Source organism: Procambarus clarkii, chromosome 28 (assembly GCF_040958095.1).
Source record: "Procambarus clarkii isolate CNS0578487 chromosome 28, FALCON_Pclarkii_2.0, whole genome shotgun sequence".
Taxonomy (NCBI): Eukaryota; Metazoa; Arthropoda; class Malacostraca; order Decapoda; family Cambaridae; genus Procambarus; species Procambarus clarkii.
The window spans coordinates 42,975,471-42,987,104 of record NC_091177.1 but is presented as its reverse complement, the minus strand read 5'-3'; the positions used below and the strand labels follow the sequence as shown (position 1 = coordinate 42,987,104).

Genomic DNA, 11,634 nt, shown 5'->3' with positions numbered 1-11,634 from the left:
GGTGACCAGTGTTACAGTGGTGACCAATATTACAGGGGTGACCAGTGTTACAGTGGAGACCAGTGACACAGTGGTGACCTGTGTTACAGTGGTGACCTGAGTTACAGTGATTACCTGTCTTACAATGGTGACCTGTGTTACAGTGGTGTCTAGTGTTACAGTATTGACCAGTGTTATAGTGGTGACCAGTGTTACAGTGGTGACCAGTGTTGCAATGGTGACCAGTGTTACAGTGGTGACCAATATAACTGTAATGACCAGTGGTACAGTGGTGAACAGTGTTACAGCGGTGACCAGTGTTACAGTGATGACCAGTGTTACAGTTGTGACCAGTGTTACAGTGGTGACCGGTGTTACAGTGGTGTCCAGTGTTTCAATGGTGACCAGTGTTACACTGGTGACCAGTGTTACACTGGTGATCAGTGTTACATTGATGACCAGTGTTACAGTGGTGACCAATATTACAGTGATGATCAGTGTTACAGTGGTGACCAGTGTTACAGTGGGGACCTATGTTACAATGGTGACCAGTGTTACAGTTGGGACCTATGTTACAATGGTGACCAGTGTTACAGTGGGGACCTATGTTACAATGGTGACCAGTGTTACAGTGGGGACCTATGTTACAATGGTGACCAGTGTTACAGTGGGGACCTTTGTTTCAGTGGTGACCAGTGTTATAATGGTGACCAGTATTACAGTGGTGACCTGTGTTACAGTGGTGACCAGTGTTACAGTAGTGACCAATGTTATAGTGGTAACCTATGTAACAGTGGTGACCTTTGTTACAGTGGTGACCCGTATTACAGTGGTGACCTGTGTTACAGTGGTGACTACTGTTATAGTAGTGACCTGTGTTTCAGTGGTGACCTGTGTTACAGTGGTGACCTGTGTTACAGTGGTGACATGTGTTACAGTTGTGACCTGTGTTACAGTGGTGATCAGTGTTACAGTGGTGACCAGTGTTACAAAAGTGACGAGTGCTACAGCGGTGACCTGTGTTACAACGGTGACCTGTGTTACAGAGGTGATCAGTGTTACAGTGGTGACCAGTGTTACAGTGGTGACTTGTGTTACAGTGGTGATCATTGTTACAGTGCTGACCAGTGTTACAGTAATGACCTGTGTTACAGTGGTGACCAGTGTTACAGTGGTGACCAGTGTTACAGTGATGACCAGTGTTACAGTAATGACCTGTGTTACAGTGGTGACCAGTGTTACAGTAATGACCTGTGTTACAGTAGTGTCCTGTGTTAAAGTGGTGACCTGTGTTACAATGGTGGCCTGTGGGACACTTGTGACCTGTGTTACAGTGGTGACCTGTGGGACACTTGTGACCTGTGTTACAGTGGTGTTCATTGTTAGTGCTGACCAGTGTTACAGTGATGACCTGTGTTACAGTGGTGTCATGTGTTACAGTGGTGACCTGTGTTACAATGGTGACCTGTGTTTCAGTGGTGGCCTGTGGTACACTTGTGACCTGTGTTATAATGGTGACCAGTGTTACAGTGATGACCAGTGGTATAGTGGTGACCCGTGTTACAGTGGTGACCAACATTACAGGGGTAACCTGTGTTACAGTGGTGACCTGTGTTACAATGGTGACCAGTGTTACAGTGGTGTCCAGTGTTACAGTGTTGACCAGTGTTATAGTGGTGACCAGTGTTACAATGGTGACCAGTGTTACAGTAGTGATCTTTGTGTTACTAGTAATATACCAGTAACTCATAATCTGCAATCAGTAACTCATCTTCTGCTACCAGAATCTCTTCTTCTGTTACCAGTAACTCATCGTCTGGCACCAGTAACTCATCGTCTGCTACCAGTAATTCATCTTTTGCTTCCAGTAACTCATCATCTGCTACCAGTAACTCATCTGCTACCAGTAACTCATCTTCTGCTACAAGTTACTAATCTTCTGCTATCAGTAATTTCTCGTCTGCCACCAGTAACTCATCGTTTGCCAGCAGTAACTCATCGTCTGCCACCAGTAACTCATCGTCTGCTACCAGTAACTCATCGTCTGCTGCCAGTAACTCATCGTCTGCTACCAGTAACTCATCGTCTGCCACCAGCAACTCATCGTCTGCTACCAGTAACTCATCGTCTGCTACCAGTAACTCATCGTCTGATATCAGTAACTCATCGTCTGCCACCAGCAACTCATCGTCTGCTACCAGTAACTCATCGTCTGCTGCCAGTAACTCATCGTCTGCTACCAGTAACTCATCGTCTGCCACCAGCAACTCATCGTCTGCCACCAGTAACTCATCGTCTGCTACCAGTAACTCATCGTCTGATATCAGTAACTCATCGTCTGCCACCAGTAACTCATCGTCTGCTACCAGTAACTCATCGTCTGCCACCAGTAACTCATCGTCTGCCACCAGTAACTCATCGTCTGCTACCAGTAACTCATCGTCTGCCACCAGTAACTCATCGTCTGCCACCAGTAACTCATCGTCTGCTGCCAGTAACTCATCGTCTGCTGCCAGTAACTCATCGTCTGCTACCAGTAACTCATCGTCTGCCACCAGTAACTCATCGTCTGCTACCAGTAACTCATCGTCTGCTACCAGTAACTCTTCGCCTGCCACCAGTAACTCATCGTCTGCTACCAGTAACTCATCGTCTGCTACCAGTAACTCATGGTCTGCTACCAGTAACGCATCGTCTGCCACTAGTAACTCATCGTTTGCCACCAGTAACTCATCGTCTGCCACCAGTAACTCATCGTCTGCCACCAGTAACTCATCGTCTGCCACTAGTAACTCATCGTCTGCCACCAGTAACCCATCGTTTGCCACCAGTAACTCATCGTCTGCCACCAGTAACTCATCGTCTGCCACCAGTAACTCATCGTCTGCTACCAGTAACGCATCGTCTGCCACTAGTAACTCATCGTCTGCCACCAGTAACTCATTGTCTACTACCAGTAACTCATCGTCTGCCACCAGCAACTCATCGTCTGCCACCAGTAACTCATCGTCTGCCACCAGTAACTCATCGTCTGCCACTAGTTACTCATCGTCTGCCACCAGTAACTCATCGTCTCCCACCAGTAACTCATCGTCTACTACCAGTAACTCATCGTCTCCCACCAGTAACTCATCGTCTGCCACCAGTAACTCATCGTCTGCCACCAGTAACTCATCGTCTACTACCAGTAACTCATCGTCTGCCACCAGTAACTCATCGTCTGCCACCAGTAACTCATCGTCTGCCACTAGTTACTCATCGTCTGCCACCAGTAACTCATCGTCTGCCACCAGTAACTCATCGTCTGGCCACCAGTAACTCATCGTCTGCCACTAGTAACTCATCGTCTGCCACCAGTAACTCATCGTCTGCCACTAGTAACTCATCGTCTGCCACCAGTAACTCATCGTCTGCCACCAGTAACTCATCGTTTGCCACCAGTAACTCATCGTCTGCCACCAGTAACTCATCGTCTGCCACCAGTAACTCATCGTCTGCCACCAGTAACTCATCGTCTACTACCAGTAACTCATCGTCTGCCACCAGTAACTCATCGTCTGCCACCAGTAACTCATCGTCTGCCACTAGTTACTCATCGTCTGCCACCAGTAACTCATCGTCTGCCACCAGTAACTCATCGTCTGGCCACCAGTAACTCATCGTCTGCCACTAGTAACTCATCGTCTGCCACCAGTAACTCATCGTCTACCACCAGTAACTCATCGTTTGCCACCAGTAACTCATCGTTTGCCACCAGTAACTCATCGTCTGCCACCAGTAACTCATCGTCTGCCACCAGTAACTCATCGTCTGCCACTAGTAACTCATCGTCTGCCACCAGTAACTCATCGTCTGCCACCAGTAGAGCAAGAAGCGCCGCAGCAGTATTCGGGCAGATGGTCACCTTGCCTTTATCACTGACATAACCTGAGTAATCAATTGGTCCTCATGCGAAGAACGTTACATTTCGCTCGTATTCGTTACTTAATTAAGGTCAATAAGTTTCGTACTAGAAATTGAAAGCAGCTTGCGAAAGTGACGTATTGTCCCGTTTTCTGTCTTGGGTCCTCTGGTTGGTTAGGAGAGACCACTTTAAATTGACCGTTTTCTTGACGTTGGGAAGCCTTAACAGGATGGACTGGAGTAATGGTCATGGGTGAGGTGAGGAGGAGGACCCAGGAGCCCTACACAACGAGAGTGAGACAGCTCCCACCAACAGTGGAAGAGAGTAATCTTGAAGTGCATTTCATCAAATATATTTCCAGGGTAAACTTTACGAAAATAACGTCTTCAGCACATTTTAAATGAACAAAAATCCAGATATTCTTCAGGAACAACGACAAACCTTCAGATTGCTTTATACAACCTGTATAAGACCAGGTCTGCGGTGTGTAGCACCGGCTCTGAGTTCACATCTCAAATCAAATATTTCTGATACGCAAGAAGACGTGTGTTAGATCTGAGAGAAATTCATCAACAGAAAAAGTGTTGAAAGAGATCGTAAAAAAAAAGTAAATTCTCGAGGCAATTTCAGCAAACGGGTTCAAAAGAAACAACTGCAAGAAACAGGAATAAAAGTAAATATAATGATTTAGGAAAGAGATGGATGTAGGGTAACACAGAGCTACTGCTTGCTCGTGTAGACTCAGTGAGAACATTCAGGAGAACAAGCAACAGGAAACAGCGAGTAACTGAGGGGAAAGACATCAGAGTGGCGAGATGTCACCAGCGGACGTCCACACGGCTCTGTACTTGGACCCATCCTATTTCTAGTATATGTAAACGACCTTCCAGAGGGTATAGACTCATTCCTCTCAATGTTTGCTGATGATGCAAGAATTATGAGAAGAATCAAGACACATGAAGATAGAGACTACAGGACGACCTGGACAAACTGGAGGAATGGTTTGGAAAAGGGCTACTAAAGTTTAACTCAGGAAAGTGTAAAGTAATGAAATTAGGCGAAGGGAGCAGTAGGCTGAACACAAGGTATCATCTGGGAGGTGAAATCCTGCAGGAGTCAAATCGAGAAAAAGATCTGGGAGTTGATATCACACCGAACCTGTCCCCAGAGGCCCACATCAAAAGGATATCATCAGCTGCATATGCTAGACTGGCCAACATAAGAACTGCCTCTAGAAACTTGTGTAAGGAATCGTTCAGGACCCTGTATACCACTTATGTCAGACCAATCCTGGAGTACGCAGCTCCAGCCTGGAATCCATACCTAGTTAAATTCAAGAAAAAGTTAAGAAGATTCAGGGGTATTCCACCAGACTAGTTCCAGAACTGAGAGGTATGAGCTACGAGGAAAGGCTACGGAAACTATACCTAACGTCCCCGGAAGACAGAGATGAAGGGGGAGGAAGGAAGGAAGGAAATATGAGGAGAAAGCACCAAGCCATTACGACTATATTGGTAAGGAATGGTGCCCAACCACTTGGACGGTCGGGGATTGAACGCCGACCTGTGTTACGATATCAAAGCTTTCTATGGAGTGAGGTGTGGTGATATCGATGCCATGAACCTGCACTCCAACTCCAAGGCATAGTGAGATGCAGACAACGCCATCTGTTGGCGTCGGTGTAGCGTCTGCGAAAGGCTCCTGTGTCATACTTCAGTTAGGAGGTGAGCTCGACGATGATGACTTCTGGTGAGTGAAATAGCGATATCAACACCATCTACATGGCTCATTTGATTACAATTTCAGCTCTTCGGTGAAAAGTTGCCATCCTAAGTTCTTTTTATATACTTTCTGTCTGGCTAATGATTCTAATGTTCACAGAGGTGACGTGAAGAATCTGTTACGCTGTGGTAATCAGTTCAGTTTGGGCAGTCCCGAACTCTTGACTTGGTCGTGTGAGAGTACAAGTGGCCGCCGTCGGTAGTAAGCAGTGTGTTGGCTGCTTTACTTGTGCAGTGTTGTGTGGACCGACGTACGACGATTGGGCCAAGAGGAGTTACTAGACGACAGTATTGGCCGTCAGCTGAGAAGTGTTGCTAGTGTGTTGCTAGAGACTTCTGCCAGTGTGTTAGAGACCTCTGGAAGTCATTATTTGTGACCCCAGTCAGCGTGTTGTTGAAGCCCTCAGCCAGGGTGTTAGAGACCCCTGGAAGTCATTATTTGTGACCCCAGTCAGCGTGTTGTTGAAGCCCTCTGCCAGGGTGTTAGAGACCCCTGGAAGTCATTATTTGCGACCCCAGTCAGCGTGTTGTTGAAGCCCTCTGCCAGGGTGTTAGAGACCCCTGGAAGTCATTATTTGTGACCCCAGTCAGCGTGTTGTTGAAGTCCTCTGCCAGTGTGTTTCTGGAGAGCAGATTGTGGGGTATTGGGACATCGTGACGATACAGTGTGTGGGACTGGCCCATGTTGAGGAAGGTGAACTCGCCGGTGATTACCATTGAGCGTGGACGACGTGTACTTGAAGATAGTGGACTCACCGGGCTATGATGAACACTGCAGATATACTGAGTGTCCTGTGTGATAGAGATACTGTGTACATATATGTAGTTATACTTCGATAGATAATATATTGGTGAAGGTGTTTTGTCGTCTTGTTTGCTCCCTTTATTCCTTGCACAATTACTTCGTACCGCCAATTGTTGAAAACTTACCATTTGACTTGGGGATTGGACCATAGTAGAAGAGGCTATAAGGCCCATTAAACAGAAAGAACCCGGTTACTGGCTCAAGCTGGCCGTAATATGAAGCGAGACCGTCCCTCTACGGTTCAGCCCAAGTGGAAGAGTAGGGGAGACATGATAACCACCTACACACTTCTCAAGGAAATTGTCAAGGTGGACAAAAACAAACTATTTAACACGGGTAGAAACCGAACAAGGGAACACAGGTGGAACCTTAGTACCCAAATGAGCCACAAAGACATTAGAAAGAATTTGTTCAGTGTCAGAGTAGTTAACAAATAAAATGCAGTGATGTGGTGGAGGCTGACTCCATACACAGTTTCAAATGTAGATATGATAGAGCTCAGTAGGCTCAGGAATCTGTACACCAGTTGATTGACGATTCAGAGGCGGGACCAAAGAGCCGAAGCTCAACCTCCGCAATCACAACCAGGTGAGTACATACGCAAATATGAACACCAGACACATAAGAATGAACACCGAGATAAGGTTATAGCGCAGCGTCTGGCGGTGCTGCGCCTGGCAGAGCAAGAGGGAGAAATGTTGAGCTGGAGACGGTAAATAACTGGACCATTCGTCTGTGGTCACATTACCGAGAAATGGGACGGTGTTGTGAGGAGGAGTGACGGCTGGGGGTCACTGCCCTCTCACCTGGGTGATTGTTGCTCTGTCTAGTGGCACGTGTTACAGTCACGTTGTTCTCTCTTACGTGTTACAGCCAAGTTGTTCTCTCACGTGTTACAGCCACGTTGTTCTCTCTTACGTGTTACTGCCAAGTTGTTCTCTCACGTGTTACAGCCACGTTGTTCTTTCTTACGTGTTACTGCCAAGTTGTTCTCTCACGTGTTACAGCCACGTTGTTCTCTGTCTTACGTGTTACAACCACGAAGTTCTCTCTTACGTGTTACAGCCACGTTGTTCTCTCTTACGTGTTACTGCCAAGTTGTTCTCTCACGTGTTACAGTCACGTTGTTGTCTCTTACGTGTTACAGTCACGTTGTTCTCTCGTACGTGTTACAGCCACGTTGTTCTCTCTCTTACGTGTTACAGCCACGAAGTTCTCTCTTACGTGTTACTGCCAAGTTGTTCTCTCACGTGTTACAGCCACATTGTTCTCTCTTACGTGTTACAGCCACGTTGTTCTCTCTTACGTGTTACTGCCACGTTGTTCTCTCTCTTACGTGTTACAGCCAAGTTGTTCTCTCACGTGTTACAGTCACGTTGTTCTCTCTTACGTGTTACAGCCAAGTTGTTCTCTCACGTGTTACAGTCACGTTGTTCTCTCGTACGTGTTACAGCCACGTTGTTCTCTCTCTTACGTTTTACAGCCAAGTTGTTCTCTCACGTGTTACAGTCACGTTGTTCTCTCGTACGTGTTACAGCCACGTTGTTCTCTCTCTTACGTGTTACAGCCAAGTTGTTCTCTCACGTGTTACAGTCACGTTGTTCTCTCGTACGTGTTACAGCCACGTTGTTCTCTCGTACGTGTTACAGCCACGATGTTCTCTCGTACGTGTTACAGCCAAGTTGTTCTCTCACGTGTTACAGCCACGATGTTCTCTCTTACGTGTTACAGCCACGTTGTTCTCTCTCTTACGTGTTACAGCCACGATGTTCTCTCTCTTACGTGTTACAGCCACGATGTTCTCTCTCTTACGTGTTACAGCCAAGTTGTTCTCTCACGTGTTACAGCCAAGTTGTTCTCTCACGTGTTACAGCCAAGTTGTTCTCTCTCACGTGTTACAGCCACGTTGTTCTCTCGTACGTGTTACAGCCACGTTGTTCTCTCTCTTACGTGTTACAGCCAAGTTGTTCTCTCACGTGTTACAGCAACGTTATTCTTTCTCTTACGTGTTCTGAACAGCACCTGAAAGGAAGTGTTCACTTAGGTGTTCTGTAATAGCTGCCAGGAAGTGTTCACTTAGATATTGTGTCGTATAGATGGGAAGATATTGTAAGTTGTGGTGTGTTGATATTGTAAGTTGTGGAGTGTTGATATTGTAAGTTGTGGTGTGTTGATATTGTAAGTTGTGGAGTGTTGATATTGTAAGTTGTGGTGTGTTGATATTGTAAGTTGTGGTGTGTTGATATTGTAAGTTGTGGTGTGTTGATATTGTAAGTTGTGGTGTGTTGATATTGTAAGTTGTGGTGTGTTGATATTGTAAGTTGTGGAGTGTTGATATTGTAAGTTGTGGTGTGTTGATATTGTAAGTTGTGGTGTGTTGATATTGTAAGTTGTGGAGTGTTGATATTGTAAGTTGTGGTGTGTTGATATTGTAAGTTGTGGTGTGTTGATATTGTAAGTTGTGGTGTGTTGATATTGTAAGTTGTGGTGTGTTGATATTGTAAGTTGTGGTGTGTTGATATTGTAAGTTGTGGTGTGTTGATATTGTAAGTTGTGGAGTGTTGATATTGTAAGTTGTGGAATGTTGATATTGTAAGTTGTGGAGTGTTGATATTGTAAGTTGTAGTGTGTTGATATTGTAAGTTGTGGTGTGTTGATATTGTAAGTTGTGGAGTGTTGATATTGTAAGTTGTGGAGTGTTGATATTGTAAGTTGTAGTGTGTTGATATTGTAAGTTGTAGTGTGTTGATATTGTAAGTTGTGGTGTGTTGATATTGTAAGTTGTGGTGTGTTGATATTGTAAGTTGTGGTGTGTTGATATTGTAAGTTGTGGTGTGTTGATATTGTAAGTTGTGGTGTGTTGATATTGTAAGTTGTGGTGTGTTGATATTGTAAGTTGTGGTGTGTTGATATTGTAAGTTGTAGTGTGTTGATGTTGTAAGTTGTAGTGTGTTGATATTGTAAGTTGTGGTGTGTTGATATTGTAAGTTGTGGTGTGTTGATATTGTAAGTTGTGGAGTGTTGATATTGTAAGTTGTGGTGTGTTGATATTGTAAGTTGTGGAGTGTTGATATTGTAAGTTGTGGTGTGTTGATATTGTAAGTTGTAGTGTGTTGATATTGTAAGTTGTGGAGTGTTGATATTGTAAGTTGTAGTGTGTTGATATTGTAAGTTGTGGAGTGTTGATATTGTAAGTTGTGGTGTGTTGATATTGTAAGTTGTGGAGTGTTGATATTGTAAGTTGTGGTGTGTTGATATTGTAAGTTGTGGTGTGTTGATATTGTAAGTTGTGGAGTGTTGATATTGTAAGTTGTGGAGTGTTGATATTGTAAGTTGTGGAGTGTTGATATTGTAAGTTGTGGTGTGTTGATATTGTAAGTTGTGGTGTGTTGATATTGTAAGTTGTGGAGTGTTGATATTGTAAGTTGTGGTGTGTTGATATTGTAAGTTGTGGTGTGTTAATATTGTAAGTTGTGGAGTGTTGATATTGTAAGTTGTGGTGTGTTGATATTGTAAGTTGTGGTGTGTTGATATTGTAAGTTGTGGTGTGTTGATATTGTAAGTTGTAGTGTGTTGATATTGTAAGTTGTGGAGTGTTGATATTGTAAGTTGTAGTGTGTTGATATTGTAAGTTGTGGAGTGTTGATATTGTAAGTTGTGGAGTGTTGATATTGTAAGTTGTGGAGACTACTTACACCGGCGGAGAAGAGAGTGGTTAATGTATGTTAGTCTCCGTGATGATTATCACGTGATGAGAGGCGGTGAGGCCAAGCTGGTTATCTGATGAATCACGTTATCAGTCGTTGCCACGTGATGAAGTAACACGTTACCAGTCGGCGCCACGTGGGGAAGTATCACGTTACCAGTCGGCGCCACATGCTGAAGTAACACGTTACCAGTCGTCGCCACGTGATGAAGTATCACGTTACCAGTCGGCGCCACGTGGGGAAGTATCACGTTACCAGTCGGCGCCACGTGATGAAGTAACACGTTATCAGTCGTCGCCACGTGATGAAGTAACACGTTACCAGTCGTCGCCACGTGATGAAGTATCACGTTATCAGTCGTCGCCACGTGATGAAGTATCACGTTATCAGTCGTCGCCACGTGGGGAAGTATCACGTTATCAGTCGTCGCCACGTGGGGAAGTATCACGTTATCTGTCGTCGCCACGTGGGGAAGTATCACGTTATCAGTCGTCGCCACGTGATAAAGTATCACGTTATCAGTCGTCGCCACGTGGGGAAGTATCACGTTATCAGTCGTCGCCACGTGATGAAGTATCACGTTATCAGTCGTCGCCACGTGATGAAGTATCACGTTATCAGTCGTCGCCACGTGGGGAAGTATCACGTAATCAGTCGTCGCCACGTGATGAAGTATCACGTTATCAGTCGTCGCCACGTGGGGAAGTATCACGTTATCAGTCGTCGCCACGTGATGAAGTATCACGTTACCAGTCGTCGCCACGTGATAAAGTATCACGTTATCAGTCGTCGCCACGTGATGAAGTATCACGTTATCAGTCGGCGCCACGTGGGGAAGTATCACGTTATCAGTCGGCGCCACGTGATGAAGTATCACGTTATCAGTCGGCGCCACGTGGGGAAGTATCACGTTATCAGTCGTCGCCACGTGATGAAGTATCACGTTATCAGTCGGCGCCACGTGATGAAGTATCACGTTATCAGTCGGCGCCACGTGATAAAGTATCGCGTTACCAGTCGGCGCCACGTGATAAAGTATCACGTTACCAGTCGGCGCCACGTGGGGAAGTATCACGTTATCAGTCGTCGCCACGTGATAAAGTATCACGTTATCAGTCGTCGCCACGTGATGAAGTATCACGTTACCAGTCGTCGCCACGTGATAAAGTATCACGTTACCAGTCGGCGCCACGTGGGGAAGTAACACGTTACCAGTCGGCGCCACTTGGGGAAGTAACACGTTATCAGTCGTCGCCACGTGATGAAGTATCACGTTACCAGTCGGCGGCACGTCATGAAGTATTCTTGCTAAGAAACACAGACTTTGAATTTGACAAGAATAAGGAGAATCACAATATTAGAAAGGAACAGATTCCCAACATAAGATTAACTTAAAAGACTGTACTTGACCTCTGTGTGATAATGGTGAGGCTTTTCTATCAGTTCATCACCATAACC

At 45.4% G+C, this 11,634-nt stretch overlaps 2 protein-coding genes across 2 annotated transcripts; one reads left to right on the top strand and one right to left on the bottom strand.

Annotated features, from left to right (window-relative positions):
- Positions 1-1,910: 1,910 nt before the first annotated feature.
- On the bottom strand, positions 1,911-4,741 carry LOC123755142 (flagellar attachment zone protein 1-like). The gene is made up of 2 exons (XM_045737622.1): positions 4,732-4,741; positions 1,911-2,989 (listed from the first exon to the last, which is right to left on the bottom strand). Exons 1-2 carry the CDS (start codon positions 4,739-4,741, stop codon positions 1,911-1,913), a joined length of 1,089 nt encoding a protein of 362 aa, XP_045593578.1.
- A 793-nt stretch (positions 4,742-5,534) lies between these two features.
- Positions 5,535-11,571, top strand: LOC123755141 (uncharacterized). Its single transcript, XM_045737621.1, has 2 exons — positions 5,535-5,632; positions 10,242-11,571. Exons 1-2 carry the CDS (start codon positions 5,535-5,537, stop codon positions 11,569-11,571), a joined length of 1,428 nt encoding a protein of 475 aa, XP_045593577.1.
- The last annotated feature ends 63 nt before the right edge of the window (positions 11,572-11,634 follow it).

Coding starts and splice junctions, on each gene's coding strand:
- LOC123755141 (XM_045737621.1), top strand. CDS start 5,535: ATGCAGACAACGCCATCTGTTGGCGTCGGTGTAGCGTCTGCGAAAGGC. Junction 5,633..10,241: donor CTCGACGATGATGACTTCTG/GTGAGTGAAATA, acceptor GGTGAGGCCAAG/CTGGTTATCTGATGAATCAC.